General features: G+C 40.6%; 2 protein-coding genes across 2 annotated transcripts; both read left to right on the forward strand.

The window, feature by feature from the left end:
- Positions 1-13428: 13428 nt before the first annotated feature.
- LOC137614870 (protein FAM200C-like) lies at positions 13429-13923 on the forward strand. The gene has a single exon (XM_068344528.1). The coding sequence runs from the start codon at positions 13429-13431 to the stop codon at positions 13921-13923; it is 495 nt and encodes a 164-aa protein (XP_068200629.1).
- LOC137614871 (protein FAM200C-like) lies at positions 13924-14673 on the forward strand. Its single transcript, XM_068344529.1, has one exon. The coding sequence runs from the start codon at positions 13924-13926 to the stop codon at positions 14671-14673; it is 750 nt and encodes a 249-aa protein (XP_068200630.1).
- Positions 14674-16954: the final 2281 nt, after the last annotated feature.

Consider the following 16954-nt stretch of genomic DNA (forward strand, 5'->3'; position numbering starts at 1 on the left):
TACTCACTCATGCTGTGTAATATTCCTACTTGAATTCTTACCTTCGTCCTGCCTTTGAGACCAGATTGATCTCTCCTCCATGGAGTGTAGTGATTAATTATCATTTGTTTATACTTGAGAATATTCCTACCCGAATAATAACCTTCTGTCTTGTCTCCGAGTCCTGCACGTACTCTCCGCAGGGTGAGTAGCCCTTCAATGATCACTTAGGATTTTGGTATGATCCACCGGGACTTCTCTGCCAGGGGGGCAGGAAGCTGGATCCCCACGTAAACTCTTACGAGGACACATTACATACCTCTATTCGGAGCCCTTGGCACTTACTTAAAAAGGGGAAATTTTCCACGATACATTAATTCTCTGGTACACTTCCATCAGGACGTCATGGCTTGAGCCCAAAAAACGGATTTTGAGCGAAGCGAAAAATCTATTTTTGGGTGAGATAGCCATGACGTCCTGATGGACCCTCACGTCTATTCTAGTCCAGCCTTTCAGGCCCCGCCCTGTCCTGCTGTATCATGGAGATTAGCAAGGAGCTGGCCTCAGGATGAGGATGGACGTGACGTCATTTAGCAATGGCGCCCATTTGTTTACGTTTCGAGTACCAAAAGCAGCCACGGACGAGTGTAACTGTGGAACGGCTCCCCAGTTATTCTCCACCTTTCCATATCGAAGTGTTAACTCTATATGGGGTGCAGATAGCTATGTGGCGGGTTAATACATACGTCCCCTGTTGATATACGATATCCTAGAGGGAAACCTTTAGGGTACTCGCACCAGAAGTTAGAATTCTGTGATAACCTGTAGTTTAATTCTCTGGGAATATCCATGTAGTTAGATATACCCAAGGAAGCTACTGAAGGAACCTTCCATCAGGACGTATGGCTATCTATATATATATATATATATATATATATATATATATATATATATATATATATATATATATATATATATATATATATATATATATATATATATACCATATATATATATATATATATATATATTTGGGCTCAGGCCATGTCGTCCTGATGGAAGTTCCTTCTTAGTAGCTTCCTAGGTTATATTCAACTACAGTGATACATCCCAGATAATTTTACTAAAGGTATCCAAATTCTAACTCCTGGCGCAAGTATCCCTTGTATTATCTTATAGGGATATCGCATAAGATCAGAGGACGTATTCTTGACACGCCACATAGCTATCTACACCAATAATAGCGTTTACGCTTTTTAGAGGGGAAAGTGGCAAGAATTGTGGGAGAGCCGTTATTAAGGCAACACTCCAACTCGTACTGTGATTGAGCGCCAGCACGCTGCCGCGTGGCGCCATCTAGTCATTCTTTCATGTGTAGCGTTCCTGACTGGTGTTTATCCCGTGTTATCTCACGCTATTTTGGATTGTTTTGCTTCGATGATGTCTTCCCCAGCCTCATCTGCTTCTGGAAAGTTAAGTACTATCTTTGAATTGTCTAAATGTAAGCACGTGCCAGTTTTTTCCTCGAAATAAGTTCATATTTAACGTAACAAGAGCTGTTGCCCAGCCGGATGGCATCTTGGATGCGATCGTTCTTTGCATGTACATTTAGTTAGCCAGAACGACTTTCCCGCCATTAATCGCTTTAATAACTTTAGCTATTTAGCAGGTTATCTAGGAAATCTTATATTATGCCCTTGTTTTCGTGGTTTTGGCAATTTTATGACCGAGCCCCATGAGTGCTAGGCTTCCTAGCCTAGGCACCTACACACTTCATGCATGATATAACCTTCCTCTTAAAGTTTTATTGAAGGTCAGGCAATATTTTATACAATTAAGATATTACTGCATAAAATTTTCCTCTTCCAAGATAGTATACGAGAGAGTTTCGGTGACCGATTCTCACTGCGCCTAGGCTACCAGCCTAGGGGCTTTTGTATACTTTCATACATGTCTTCAATTTCCCTTGTATTGTCTTTTAAGTGGAGACTGACACCTACTATACCTTTTAAGTCGATACCAATCTCCTTGCGAGATTTAGAGCAATTCCTCTTCCCTCTGACTAGCCTAGGCTAACCCTAGTTAGCTTTGCCTTGAATTGTATCCTGGCAAATCTTTACTGGGGTGTTCCCGCTTCTTTCTTTCAACCACTGAGCCAGTTTTGAGTTTAGGACGGGACATCTGAGTAACTTGTCTGTGATCGACAGCCGCCTGTCTTGGTGAACTGATTTCTCAAGCCAGGTTAGGTTGCCAATGCAGGAGGCTAGACCTCCCTAGGCCATATCCTGGAGGCGTTATATGATAATTCCTCCTCTCCATGGCCTAGCAGACAGTCCTGTGCCAGCAGGTCCTAAGCCGAAGAATTTAATTCTTCCCTTGCTTAGGGTCTCCGACACTAGATTCTGTTCCTTAGTTGAGACAACAACCTGCCTTCCATAGCCCTACTATCAATGTGGATGGACTATGGTTGGATGGAAGCCCGAATATAATTCCTCCTTCCATATGAACCCTCATTCCAGATGAAGGTCTGCAAAGCTGTGCCTTTGCTTTACCCCCCCCCCCCCTATCCATGCTTTCTCTTTATCTTTCCATCAACCTTGGCCCAGCTGCCGGCATCTTACAGCTGCCGGCAGCCAACTCGGACGACTTTCCGCCGTCAGATTGTTCTGCCGCCGCTTGCCATGGGGTACCGTTGATTGGCGACCCAACGGCAACCGGCACACACTCTGGCCGACTGCCGTCAACTATGTTGACTGCCGGCAGCCAGTCATCCAAGTCTGTAGACATTCTTTCCACCGGCGGCCGGCGGGTCCGCCTTGATAGAGGGACCCCCCGGCGGCCGGCAGCGAAGCAACTGCCAGTGACCTACCGTCCATTATCTATGGAGGCAGTATATACCTTTAATAGCCCAGGGCAATGCTGGCGTACTCCGGCAGGCACTACAGTACTGACTACAGTGGTCGCAGTCACTGCGATATTGATTATTCCGCATGACACATACTGCTGTATGGTCTGTGCTGTGGCCCATGCAAAAATTTTTCCAACCTACAAGGTGCTTCATGAGCAGCCTATTGTGAGACCACCATCCTAGAGAGCGATTCTCTCTGTTAAATTAATGGCCGATAACCATTTATTAAAAATCCCCAATATTGAACCTTAGAAGAAGGTGTTACAATTACACTTCATATCCAAGGATATTATCTCCCCATTTATTTCGTTAAGAATTTAGTGTTCAATATTGAAGGAAGTCATATCAATGGGCTGGACAGGAAGCACATGTGGGTGTCTTTCCTTTTTTCCCTAGCTTACACTATCCTAAGCTAATTAAATGACCCTGTGTGATGAAATTCTGAGATTTTCACCGAATACTTATATGCTTTTCTTTCTTTACAGGAGGAGCATCCCAAGTGCGGGAACTACTTCTGCAAGGTTCGCAGTAAGAACTTCTGCAGCCACGATATGTGCAGAACCCATGCGTGCTGCACAATTACGAAGGGATCTCTAAAATACTGGGACCCACAGGTATGTACCGTTTGTGACAAAATAGTAAAAGAGGCTTTTGATGATCAGAAGTCCACAGAGTCAAGGGATGCAGCAAGAGAGACGCTGGGAAAATGGGACAGAGGTTTCCAGAAGAACACCACTGGCCCATACCTTACTAATGAGAAGGTGAGGGCTTGTCTGTTCCCTAAGGCATCTTCGGATGCAGTTGTTACCCAAGCTCAACCTGAGATTCTCCTCGTCCAGATTCCGATAGAATCTGAAGTATCCGATGCCTTGAAGGACATCCAACTAGAAGACAACATGTCAGTTGTCTCCAAGGAGACGGAGCGAAGTCTCCTAGCAGAGGAGCAGGAGCAGGAGACTGTCCTACCTCCTGAAGGCGACATTGAGAAAGCCGAAACTATTTCGATTTCATCGGCTACTATGGCCGAGCCTGTACCATCAACTTCTTCTGCCCCCCAGCTAGACACGATCAGTCATACGCTGCATTCACTTTTGTCCATGTTCCAGGACATGAAAAAGCAGTCGTCCGAGAAGGAGGCTTCTCTGCGGACCGAAATGCACTAGCTCATGTCCTCACGTTTAGCCCCCAAGAAGCTAAACTTCAAAGAACTTCCCGCCTTTTCTGACATCAACCCTTGGAGGTATGCTGAGCACATGCCTATGTCAGGGGGGAAGATCTTCCTCTCCGAAAAACTGGGCACTGTCTCAGTAGATGATGTAGAGTTCGGGCCCAGTAAAGAAGCCTATCCAGATTGTTACGTCCGCTTGAGGACAGAACCCCCTTCCAAAGAAGAAACCGAGCCGAAAGAGGTCATCATTCTAGACCTCCCAAAGGCACAGGCCTTGTTTACCAAAACCTTGAAGGAGAGAGCCTTCACCAGCTCCAAGGTGCCGGTCTCAGCAAGAAGCACCCGTCCTTCATTGCTGCTTCTTCCCGTGCATTCCCCTTTATGAAGAAAGGGTTCAAGGCAGCCTTAAAGGCAGTCGAGGCAGGGAAACCTTGCCCTACACTCGAAAAGTGTAGACCCCTTTCCCTCGCTCTACCATCCAATGATGTGGACTGGAAGGACGTTTACAACACCTTCTCAGTTAGGAAGCTGGAGAAGACCTCCCAAAGTTGTCAGACTTTCACCTGCGCAGGGAGCAGGAAACAAAAGAGCGACTTGCCGCCTCTATGTCTCTACAGACCGGACTAGAGACGATGGCAAGTGTCCCAGATACCCCGGATATGTACATGGTCTTTGCCAAAGCTCATTTGGCAACGGTCACCAAAGACCTGTACAACTTCATTAAAGCCCGTCGGGCTTGCAGAGAGTTCGTGTTCGCCTCGGCTGCAGTGAGGCACGAACCGAGGAAGCTGATAGCCTCCAACATCTGGGGAAGAGACCTTTTCCTGAGTGAAGTGGTCAAAGAGGTCGTAGCCAAAGCCGCAGCGGAGAACCGGAATCTTATCTCCAAATGGGGCTTGTCTTCCAAGAGAAAGTCTTCCGTTGAAGAGGGTCCCCAGCCGAAAAGGAAGACAAAACGACCCAGAGTGCCCTCTCGCCCTCCAAGACAACAACAGCTTCCCGTGGCCACGGTGCCCCTGACGGTGGCACAATCACCTACCACTTTTCAGCTGGTGCCCCAACAAGTGACGACTCAGTCGCCCGTCTTCACCCCAGCCTTTGACAGGCAATCGACGACCTTTCGACCGAAGTCTCGAGGTTCCTTTCGAGGTTCCTCTAGACACCCCTCCAGAGGTAGGGGCAACAGAGGTGGACGTGGCCAAGGAGGCAAGTCCTCCACCCAGCACTCCAAGTGAGATGCTACCGGTAGGAGGGAGACTTCTCCTCTTCCGGGATCGCTGGACCTTCGATCCCTGGGCCCACAGCCTAATCAGGAACGGACTGGGGTGGAGTTGGAATGCAACTCCACCGAACTTCCCTCAATTCTTCCAACACTCAACCCCCATATTGGAAGAATACGTTCAGGAACTCTTAGACGAAAGAGTTGTAAGGAGGGCAAAGTCCATCAAATTCCAAGGAAGGCTATTCTGTGTCCCGAAGAAAGACTCGGAAAAGCTCAGAGTCATTCTGGACTTATCACCACTCAACAAGTTCATAGTGAACTAGAAGTTCAGAATGCTGACGCTCCAACACACAAGGACCCTACTGCCCAAACGGGCATACACTGTCTCCATAGACATGGCGGATGCGTACTGGCATGTTCCGATCAACCAGCAAGTTTCCCCCTACCTAGGATTCAAGCTGCAAAAAAAGACAGTGCGTCTTCAGAGCCATGCCCTTCGGACTAAACATATCCCAAGAGCATTCACAAAGCTTGCGAATGCAGTCATTCATCAGCTACGCCTAAAGGGAGTTCAGGTGATGGGCAACCTGGACAACAGGCTGGTGTGGGCAGCATCCAAAGAAGAGTGCACGCAAGCCTCCAAGGAAGTGATCCAGCTCCTAGAACACCTAGGATTCAAGATCAACTTGGAAAAGTCTCGACTATCTTCAGCTCAGAAGTTCCAGTGGCTGGGTGTCCACTGGAACTTACAGTCACACTGCCTCTCCATTCCATCAAAGAAGAGGAGAGAGATAGCGGGATCTGTCAAGAGACTCCTTCAATCCGCCAGGATATCAAAAAGGCAACAGGAGAGAGTGTTGGGGTCCCTCCAGTTTGCCTCAGTGACAGACCCAGTATTGAAAGCTCAATTAAAAGATGCATCAGGAGTTTGGAGAAAATACGCATCAAACGCTTGAAGAGATCTGAAAAGACCGATACCAAATCGTCTGCGATCCCTCCTCAAGCCATGGTCGGAGGCCAAGTACCTAAAGAAGAAGGTACTTTTACAACCGCCTCCACCGTCGGTCACCGTTCACACGGATGCCTCAAAAGAAGGGTGGGGAGGCCACTCTCACCATCGGAAAGTCCAAGGAACCTGGTCCTCCCTCTTCAAGACCTTCCACATCAACATTCTGGAAGCCATGGCAGTTTTTCTCTCAGTGAAAAAACTAAAACTTCGCTGCTCAATCCACATCCGATTGGTACTAGACAGCGAGCTTGTAATGAGATGCCTCAATCGACAGGGCTCGAGATCGCCTCAAATCAATCAAGTGATATTGGCCATCCTCCGGAGAAGAAGAGATGGCACTTGTCAGCAGTTCACCTTCATGGGTTCCGCAATGTGACGGCGGACGCTCTATCCAGGCTCAACCCGATAGAATCAGAATGGTCCCTAGACGCAAGATCATTCTCCTTCATCTTACGCAAAGTCCCAGGACTGCAGATAGACCTCTGCAACGAGCGACATTAAGAAGCTACCCCGGTATGTAACCCCGTATGAGGATCCTCTAGCGGAAGCAACGGATGCGATGTCTCTAGACTGGAACAGATGGTCCAAGATCTACCTGTTTCTTCCAACCAACCTTCTGCTGAAAGCCCTCAACAAACTAAGATCCTTTCACGGAACAGCAGCAATAGTGGCCCAACAGCGTATGGTTCCCCCTGATAACGGAACTACGCCTGAAGCTGATCCCGTTGCCGGATCCAGTTTTGACTCAGCAAGTGCAGAAGCCGACTGTTTCAGCTTCCTCACAGAAAACCCAAAACCTTCATCTCATGATTTTCTCACCTTAGCAGTCAAGAAAAGCTTTGGGATTTCAAGGGACAGTATTAACTTTCTAGAAGAATATAAGTCAAAATCAACGAGAAGACAATTAGAGTCTTCCTGGAAGAAATGGGTCGCCTTTGTCAAGGCAAAGAAACCAAAGGAGATTTCAATGGATTTCTGTTTATCCTTCTTCATCCATCTCCATGAACAAGGTATAGCAGCCAACACGATTGCCACATGCAAAACTGCCCTACCCAGACCCTTGCTGTACACCTTCCAGGTGGACTTCTCCAATGATATCTTCAACAAGATTCCAAAAGCCTGTGCTAAACTTCGGCCCGCAGCTCCTCCGAGGCCCATTTCATTGTCTTTGGATAAGGTTCTTCACTTGGCATCAACCTTGAACAACGAAGACTGCTCTCTAGACGACTTGACTCAAAAAGTGATATTCTTATTTGCACTAGCCTCAGGAGCCAGAGTTAGCGAAATAGTGGCCCTCTCGAGGGATGATGGCCACATTCAGTTCACAGACTGCGGAGAACTGAACTTTTTTCCGGACCCAGCGTTTCTCGCCAAGAACGAGCTGCCCACTAAGAGGTGGGGTCCCTAGAGAATCTGCCCTCTGAAGGAAGAAGCATCCCTATGCCCAGTGGAATGCCTAAAGGTCTATCTTCGTAGAACTTCAGACTTTAGGGGAGGTCAGCTTTTCAGGGGAGAAATATCAGGTTCAACATTAACCTTAAAACAACTAAGGGCGAAGATCACCTATTTCATTCGCAGAGCGGATCCAGACAGTACACCCGCAGGTCATGATCCAAGAAAAGTTGCTTCGTCCCTGAATTTCTTTCAAAATATGTCTTTTGAAAGTCTTTGCACTTACACTGGATGGAAGTCATCCAGGGTCTTCTTCAAGCATTACGGGAAATAATTACAGGAGATTAAACATTACGTGGTGGCAGCAGGTAGTGTACTAAAACCTGCCGCTTGATTTCTGCGAAGAACAGTGCACTAATTGGGCCTTTTTAGTGAAGGGTGTACATGATGGACTCTTACGGTGTATCATGTTGAGTGATGTGTCTAGTACATGACACTATAGACTGTTCTAATTACACGGGTGACAATAAGCATAAAAGACTGACACATGTGCCATGCATATTTATATGCAAGTGTTCCTTTTGTAACAACAGAATCCATAGTGAAATATTCCATATTTCCCATAGAGTGGCTTGTGTTTCCTTTTCGGATGAAACTTTATTAATTTTTTCTGTTATTACTAATTATGCTTTCACACAGAAATTTTCAGTGAAAATTGTGATTAATTGTACATGTTACAGCCCTGATTTCTATATTCTATTTGTTAATAAACATAGTTAGGAAACTCTGCGTCTCATTTCACCCCAAATATCCTAAAACATACAAATAAAGGGTGTCAGAGCTACATTTTATCCTCTTATTTTGGAAAATTTTTCAGAACAAAGGTTATTACTGTTCCAAGCAAACAATCATCAGAATATATGTTATGCTATTGAGTTCAGTCGCTAGTAATGGCTGATTGCACCAACCTGTTTACCTTACTGATTTAAAGTTTCCTACATGAATGTAAACCTGTCTATCTTGTCTCCAATGAACAAACAGACTCGGGAGGTATCAGTAACCTACACAGATCAATTCCATTCAGAGTACAAACTTTGCTTTATGTATATATATAAGGACACTAATATACAACTTGTTTGCTAGACTTGTTCCTTGAACTCACAATCCTCGAGTTTTTTTTTTCCTAGAGTCTTCCAAGACTCTTCCCTGTAGGGGGCAGGAAGCACTGACATAGTCCATGATCAGTTGAATGATGTATGAGGGTAACACCAGGTGTTTCTAGGTCTAGACGACCAAGGAAAATTTATCTCGAGATGATTGGCACTATTGAAAATCCACAGATACATTAATGCTCTGGTAAACTTCCATCAGGACGACATGGCCTGAGCACAAAAAACGGATTTTGAGCGAAGCAAAAACTCAATTTTTGGGTGAGGTAGCCATGTCATCCTGATGGACCCACCCTCCTTTGACAAAGGATAAATGAATCCCTCCCTAATGTACTGTATCTGTAGCACCTCATTAACGCTACAAAGAATGACTAGATGGCACCACGCGGCAGCGTGATGGCGCTCAATCACAGTACGAGTAGGAGTGTTGCCTTAATAACAACTATCCTACAATTCTTGCCACTTTCCCCTCTCGAAGCGTAAACTCTATTAGGGGTGTAGATAGCTATGTGGCGTGTCAAGAATACGTCCTCTGATCTTATGCGATATCCCTATAAGATAATACAAGGGATACTCGCTCCAGGAGTTAGAATTCTGGATACCTTTAGTAAAATTCTCTGGGATATATTACTGTAGTTAAATATAACCTAGGAAGCTACTAAGAAGTAACTTCCATCAGGACAGCAAGGCTACCTCATCCAAAAATAGATTTTTTGCTTTGCTGAAAATCCGTTATATATATATATATATATATATATATACATACATACATATACATATCGCATATACAGTGTCTATAAACATATATATATATATATATATATATATATATATACATATATTTATGTGTGTGTGTGTGTGTAAATATCACCCACGAATGGCATTTAATACCGAATTCTATCTTGGGAATATACATCCACTTGGAATTCATTTTATGGTAACAGCTTCTGGGCGGGTGGAGATTCGAACCCCCACCTGTTCGGCTGGAAACCATGCCTGCAGGGATCATACCGACTTCGAACCCCCACCTGTTCGGCTGGAAACCATGCCTGCAGGGATCATACCGACTGAGTCGGTATGATCCCTGCAGGAATGGTTTCCAGCCGAACAGGTGGGGGTTCGAATCTCCACCCACCCAGAAGCTGTTACCATAAAATGAATTCCAAGTGGATGTATATTCCCAAGATAGAATTCGGTATTAAATGCCATTCGTGGGTGATATTTACATTGATTGAAATCACGTGTGCTTGTGATATATATTCTTATATATGTGTGTGTGTGTGTGTGTGATCATATATGTTCTTTAGTTTTTGAAGATCTCAATTAGAGAAAAGAAAGAAATATTCGATGAAAGTAGTGCTTTAGATACATAGTGGTATTTATTAAGTTGCCTTTTGAAGAAAAAAAATTAATAAGGGAGTTGGTCGATTTCACCGGGTATCATTAAGAAGTCCTCCTGCCTCTGTTTGGTAAGTACCTGGAAGATAGTCGGTGGTGATAGATCATGACCAGTCCAGACTTGAAAAGAGCTATGGCTAACAACGCTTCTCCTAATGTTCTATTCTACATTTTACTAGTTATGATTTAGGCACTGCTCAAAACTTTTTGCAACCAGTGACAAATCTATTCTTCACCATTCAGCAACTGTCAAAGCATCACCCTCTTATTCATGTATGAAAACAGACATTGCAACTGTAAATTTGTGATTATGTGCTTCAGGATACATTGTGTCTACTTTTCACTGCAAATCTGTTTCTTTCATTGCTTATATAATCATAAAAGCTTTAGCACCACAAATAAGTCTAGGGCGCAATAGATATCAAAGATAACTCTCCCTTGCAGGTAAGTTCATCTTTGACTGATTATATAAGAAAGTCTGCATCAGTGATAACTAAGCTGTTATGGTTATTCGGTCGTCAAGAGTAAATAACGAAAGGTGAAGGTAATGTCTTATCCATTCGGAATTTTCAGGATATAACGCAGATTCTATCTGTCAGACGTCTGTCTCCAAAATTCTTTTCCGATTTTTCATAAGAATCTAAACATTTCTTCCGTTATCTCAGAAAAAATTCATGTCTTAATGCATTAAATTTTCATTCAACTTAGAATCATACCAAATTCTATAGGCCATTTGAGTTGATCATAAGCCAACATCATAAGCGACCTTATATGACCATCGCAAAACTATATACCTCTTTTAAAGCATTAAATGAATAGAATCTTTATCGTAATTCTGAGTTTGGTAGTTACTATATCAAGAGGAAATAGTTTTGTTCTTATGTCAGTGTTAGCTGCAAGTAACCTTAATTTCTGGGACAAATCCTAAATGGGCTACAAATCTGTCCCATTTATTTTTTTTTTCTTAGCATATCTTGATCTATAAGACGAGATTTTACTTACAAGGTAAAACAACTCTCTAGCTAGAAAAATTAACCGTATTTATGTCAACAGTTAGACCTAGAGCAATCTCGATATGTTCTCTCAGCGTTAGCTAGTCTAAGATAAATACTAAGTCTGGTCATATAGCTCCAGCCTCTTTCTATTCTATGAAGTTTTAATCATCGCATATCTATGTTGAATTTGACAGTGTATACCAATCACTAAGTCTCGCCTCTACTTCCTTTCCGTGAATACACAAGAAAAAAATTTCCTCTTACCCGTTGCATAAGAAAATTTCATTGTCAGATCAATCGTCATATTTTTTCCACTGTGCCGCAGTATATCACTTTCAATCCCATCAGCTCCAGCTGACTCCCATATTCAACCTCTTACACTCCATCATTAAGCGCATAGCAGTCTGATATACTGTAAAAGTATTTTCTAAATAAAAAAAAAAAAAAGTCATTTGCACTCTTGCGTCATTCAGACTTTACAAAGATTCAGAATACAAACTCATATTACCTAAGTTTGCATCCAGTTTAGACATCATGATATACTTAGCACATCTTCTTTTAAGGTTCATATGCTCATGTACATATCTTCCTATTTCACTACAAATATTTCTCACGCTCATTCATTATCTTCATGACTTGTCTTATTGTATCATGTGTTCTTAACTAACCTTTATATCCTGCTGTGTAACTGTATGTAAACTTTTCTTTGATATAGTTTTACCTCAAGTGTTCTTATTACATTCCCAATAAAATGTAATGCCCCCCATTCTCTGCACATGCTCTCTCCCATCCCGTCTTTGCATACAACCGCACGCAAAAGATTGATGGATGGTGCGATGTCGTACAAAGAGGTACTATACAGTGCCTATGGACTTTCTGTGTTCGGGAGAAAGGCAATCTTTCTTTTAAATGATTGAATGAGCTAATTACAACACAGATATCTATGGAAAGAAAAGTTATGAGAATAACACTAAGAGACAAAAAGAGCAACAAGGATGTGAGAGCAAAGTAACGTAGAGTATATTCTAAAACAGTGGTAAATTACCCCAAATGGGGTAAAATTAGAAATTTTGAAGGGTAATGAACGTGCTACGTATGTGGATATGCTAAGTAAGGGAAACTGATATGGAAGTTGGAGAAAAGAATGCATTGAGGATCCCACGATCTTTAAAACTATGGAAATGGAGAAATATCTGTATTGAAACTGCTTCATCAGTATTGAAACTGTTTTTTACCCTCAGTGAGATCGCTTTTGCGTTGTTGTCTTGGTGGTGGCATTTGCTCCTTGACTTATCACTTTATTTAGCCCCTCGTCATCTACCTGGTGGATTTTTGACCTGGGGTGTTACGGGAGGAACAACCACGATCATAGGTAAGGGAGGCCTGGATAAAGGGAAAAAGAAAAGGAGTGAAAGGTGGTGGTTGTGGTGTTGGCAGCTTGGATTGTGTTTGAGTGACGTCATGGAGTGGCTGGCTGGACAATTATGCTTGATTTTAACTAGCAGTTCACGTTGCTCGAGGAAGTCTGTTGACTGACAGTGATTATAGTTAACGTTTAGTGTGGTGAATAAGTTAATGTTGCATCGTATGTGTAATTGCTGATTTGTTTTCATTTTCAGATGGCATCAGCAAGGAAAAGGACATATCAGGCAGAGTTCCTTAATTTTGGCTTCACAGAAATAGAGGACAAAGGACAAATGAAGCCTCGATGTGTAGTTTGTATGAAAGTACTGACTGCCGAGGCTTTCAAAAAGAATCAACTGAAGAAACACTTGGACAAGGTTCATTCACATCTGTCTTCCAAACCACGGGAATACTTTGAGAATCTGGAAAAAAAAAAAACAGTCAAAAGACAGAGACTGGAAAGTAACAACAGTGCAATGTTTGACCAACGTTCAGCTGCAATAGCTAGTTTTGAAGTGGCATGGTTGGTTACTCGAAACAAGAAACCACATACTATTGGTGAAGACTTAATCAAGCCTGCAGCTGTAAAAATGGCAGAAATAATGTGTGGGCTGAAAGTAGCTAAACAACTGAATATAGTACCTTTGTCTGCTAGAGTTATTAAAGAAAGAATTTCCATCTTAGCAGAAAATATGAGGGAACAAGTGATTTCTTCAGTAAAAAAAGTAAAGAGTTTGCCATTCAACTTGATGAGACTACAGATGTTAGTAGCAATTCACAATTGATGGTATACATTCGATATAGGGGCTCTGATGAAATCGAAGAAGAAATGTTGTTGTGTTCTCCTCTTGAGTTGAGAACTCGTGGTATTGATGTGTTCAATAAGGTTGATGCATGCTTCAAAAAACCAAGGGTTGATCTGAAGTGGATAGATTGTATTGCAGTATCAGTTGATGGAGCTCCTGCCATGCTTGGTCACATCAATGGTTTTGTGGCTTTGGCCAAACAACAGAATCCAGATATTCTAGTCATCCATTGTATGATACTTCACCAGGCATTAGTTGTGAAGAATTTAGAACCAGAAGTGGATGCTGTGTTAAATGATGTGGTTAAGATTGTCAATTTTGTAAAAGGGCATGCACTAAACACGAGGATAATTCGTGATTTATGTGAGGATGGAGAGGCTGAATATTCAACCCTTCTTTTCCATACGGAAGTGAGGTGGCTTTCACATGGAAATGTCCTGAATAGAGTGTGGGCTCTTAAAACAGAACTCTAAATGTTTCTGACTGATAAAAAACACACACTTGCAGAAAAGTTCAGAAAAACAACCTGGCTAGCTTTTCTTGCATACTTAGCTGACATTTTTGGACATGTAAACGAACTGAACAAGGAATTGCAAGGAAAGAAAGTCAATCTCCTATTAGCAAGGGAAAAAACTTCAGCATTAGTATCAAAGCTTCAGTATTGGAACCAGAAAATAAATGCCAATAAGACTGCTGCCTTTCCAAAACTGGGAGAGTTTTTGGAAGACTGTCAAGACTCCAGTCTTAGTGACATAAAGGAGTCAGTCACAAGGCACCTGACCAAACTTAGAAATAGGTTCTGTGACTATTTTCCAGAACTTGTTTCACATACTGTCAGCTGGGTTGTAAATCCCTTCAAAAGTGAGCTGGCTGATTTGTCCGAACAGCCTGAAGGATTGGCAGAAGAGCTTACTGAACTTCGTTCCAGCAATGAAACAAAGATGGAATTTGAGAGCAAGGATGATCTCTTAAGTTTTTGGATGTCAAAAACTGCAAAGGCTTATAAAACTGCACATATGGAAGCAACTAAAATGCTACATTTCGCAACAACCTACCTTTGCGAACAAGGTTTTTCTACCCTTGTAAATCTAAAAACAAAATACAGAAACCGGTTGAATCCTGAAGACAGCATCCTAGTAGCAGTAACTTCAAAAATCTCTGATTTCGAGTTTGTTGTATCCAAGATGAAACAGTATCATTTTTCCAAAGCTTGGGGTAGCTGATATAAAAATATTAAAGATTTCAATCTGTCGTCAAAATATTAAAGTTTTCAATATTTTCTTAATTATTTTTTGTTGTGTGCCATTCTTATGCCAGAAAGAATAACATTATTTTTTCTTTGTGTGCTATTCTTATGCCAGAAAGAATAATATTATTTTTCTTTTTGTGCCATGCTTATGCCAAACAGGATAAACTTTTTTCCCCATGATAGTGGATTCAATAAAATTTCAATTTGAATTTGAAATACATGATGGTCATTAGTTTTGCTTGTGTGCCATGTAATGCTAAAAAGAGTGTTTTATTTCTGTATATAAATGTGATTCTTACTTTTTTTCTTGTGTGCTATTTCCATGCCAGAAAGGCAGACTTTTATTTCCTATGATAGATGAAATTAACGATAAAACATTTTTCCAATATACATTTTTTATTTATTTATTATCCTTGAATTCTATTAGCAAATTGGTTTGACCACCAGAGTACTTCCAAGTGTGGGGGTAAATTCAATTTACTACAAATTCTATTGGGGTAATACCCAAAAAAGTTACCCGACACTTGTTCTAAAAGCATGGACAGGCCATATAATGAGAAAGACATGAAATATGAAATATAAGAATAACAAAATAGGTCCCTAGGGGCTATAAACAAACCAGGGAAAAGAAGAGGATATTGTGGATTCATAAGATAAGAAAATTTGCTGGCATATATATATATATATATATATATATATACTGTATATATAACTGTGAATATATAATTATATTCATATGTGTATATAGGTAAAATTACATGAATATTACATATACATAATATATATATATATATATATATATATACATGTATATATATATGAATATATACTTATATATGATATATATAATATATATATATATATATATATATATATATATACATATATATATATATACATATATACACAATATATATATATATATATATATATATATATATATATATATATATATATACATACATACATACATATATATATATATATATATATATACTTTATATATATACATACATACATATATATATGCATACATATATATATTCATATATAATTTATATATGTGTGTATTTATGTAAGTAGAATAATTCCATACACTAACGTGGAAATGCATATAAACAAAACGTTTTCGATAAATTCCTTTTTAATGATAATTCTCATAACGAATAAGTTACTGAATATATGGAATTTAATATCGTTTAATCAATTCTGAAGTAAAATATAATAAAAGTAAATTCTCGGCAAAATTCGAATTTAGTTGTTGAAAATACATCCCTACTAAATAATCATCTCTGATGATTTCCCGTTGACTGTTTACAAGCCTTGTATAAAGAGATTTTGAAGAAATTACTCTGTGTGATCCCGATAAATGAAATTTCGTCTTTTTCCTCCTCCTCTTTAGCTAAAAATTTCTGTTCTTATTATCGTTCCGTAGAGGACGGATTTACTTTTGCAATGATTTGTACATCTTCTTTACCAGAATCTTTTCAATGTTTCTGCATTACAAAAGTCCCTCCATATAAATCGTTACATATCTTTGCCTATTTCACCAATCATTAAAAATTATAGTTTTCTCTCTTTACAATATTTCATTCTTGTATACCTTTCTGATACTCTGGGTATATTCTAACAGTCTAATATTACAGGGTTTATTTTACCCACCCATTGGCAACTGCTTGTCTTTATTTACATAGAAATTATTCCTAGTATTTCAGTGTATTGTTGCATTGCACCATGAACTGAGAAGTTTATTGAAACACGAAAAAGGCCACTATTTAATGTGAAATTTCTTGTAGAATGCACCATGTTAGATTGATCAGGTTTTAGTTCAGATCTTTTTTTCTGAAATGGTCTGTGGTTCAAATTTTGTTATGAACAATTGAAAGTAAATTTAACATTTGTATTTTGCCAAAAAGAAACTTTGGTTCAGTTATATATTTATCAACATAGATAAAATCCTGTGTGTAAGAGCTATTTTCACTTCCATCATACGAGTAATACGCGCCTGCAATTCTTTCAAGTTCATGAATATAAAGATGGAAAATTAACACTGAAAATGGAACCACTTTTCCTTGACCACGCTTTCAAGTAACTGGTGAAATTCTAATTAGAGCTACGCATAAGGCATAACACTGAACTTGCCGTATTTCTTTCCTCATTATTAACTAAAAATAATCTAATTGATGAGTCACCATTTTCTATAGACGTTCTTGTATTTGACTTAAATTACGAAATTATATTTAAAACATACGGGA

The sequence above is a fragment of the Palaemon carinicauda genome, chromosome 21 (genome assembly GCF_036898095.1).
Source record: "Palaemon carinicauda isolate YSFRI2023 chromosome 21, ASM3689809v2, whole genome shotgun sequence".
NCBI classification, from domain to species: domain Eukaryota; kingdom Metazoa; phylum Arthropoda; class Malacostraca; order Decapoda; family Palaemonidae; genus Palaemon; species Palaemon carinicauda.

What these genes read in the sequence shown, in the direction of transcription:
- LOC137614870 (XM_068344528.1), top strand. Translation starts at nt 13,429, where the DNA reads ATGGTATACATTCGATATAGGGGCTCTGATGAAATCGAAGAAGAAATG.
- LOC137614871 (XM_068344529.1), top strand. Translation starts at nt 13,924, where the DNA reads ATGTTTCTGACTGATAAAAAACACACACTTGCAGAAAAGTTCAGAAAA.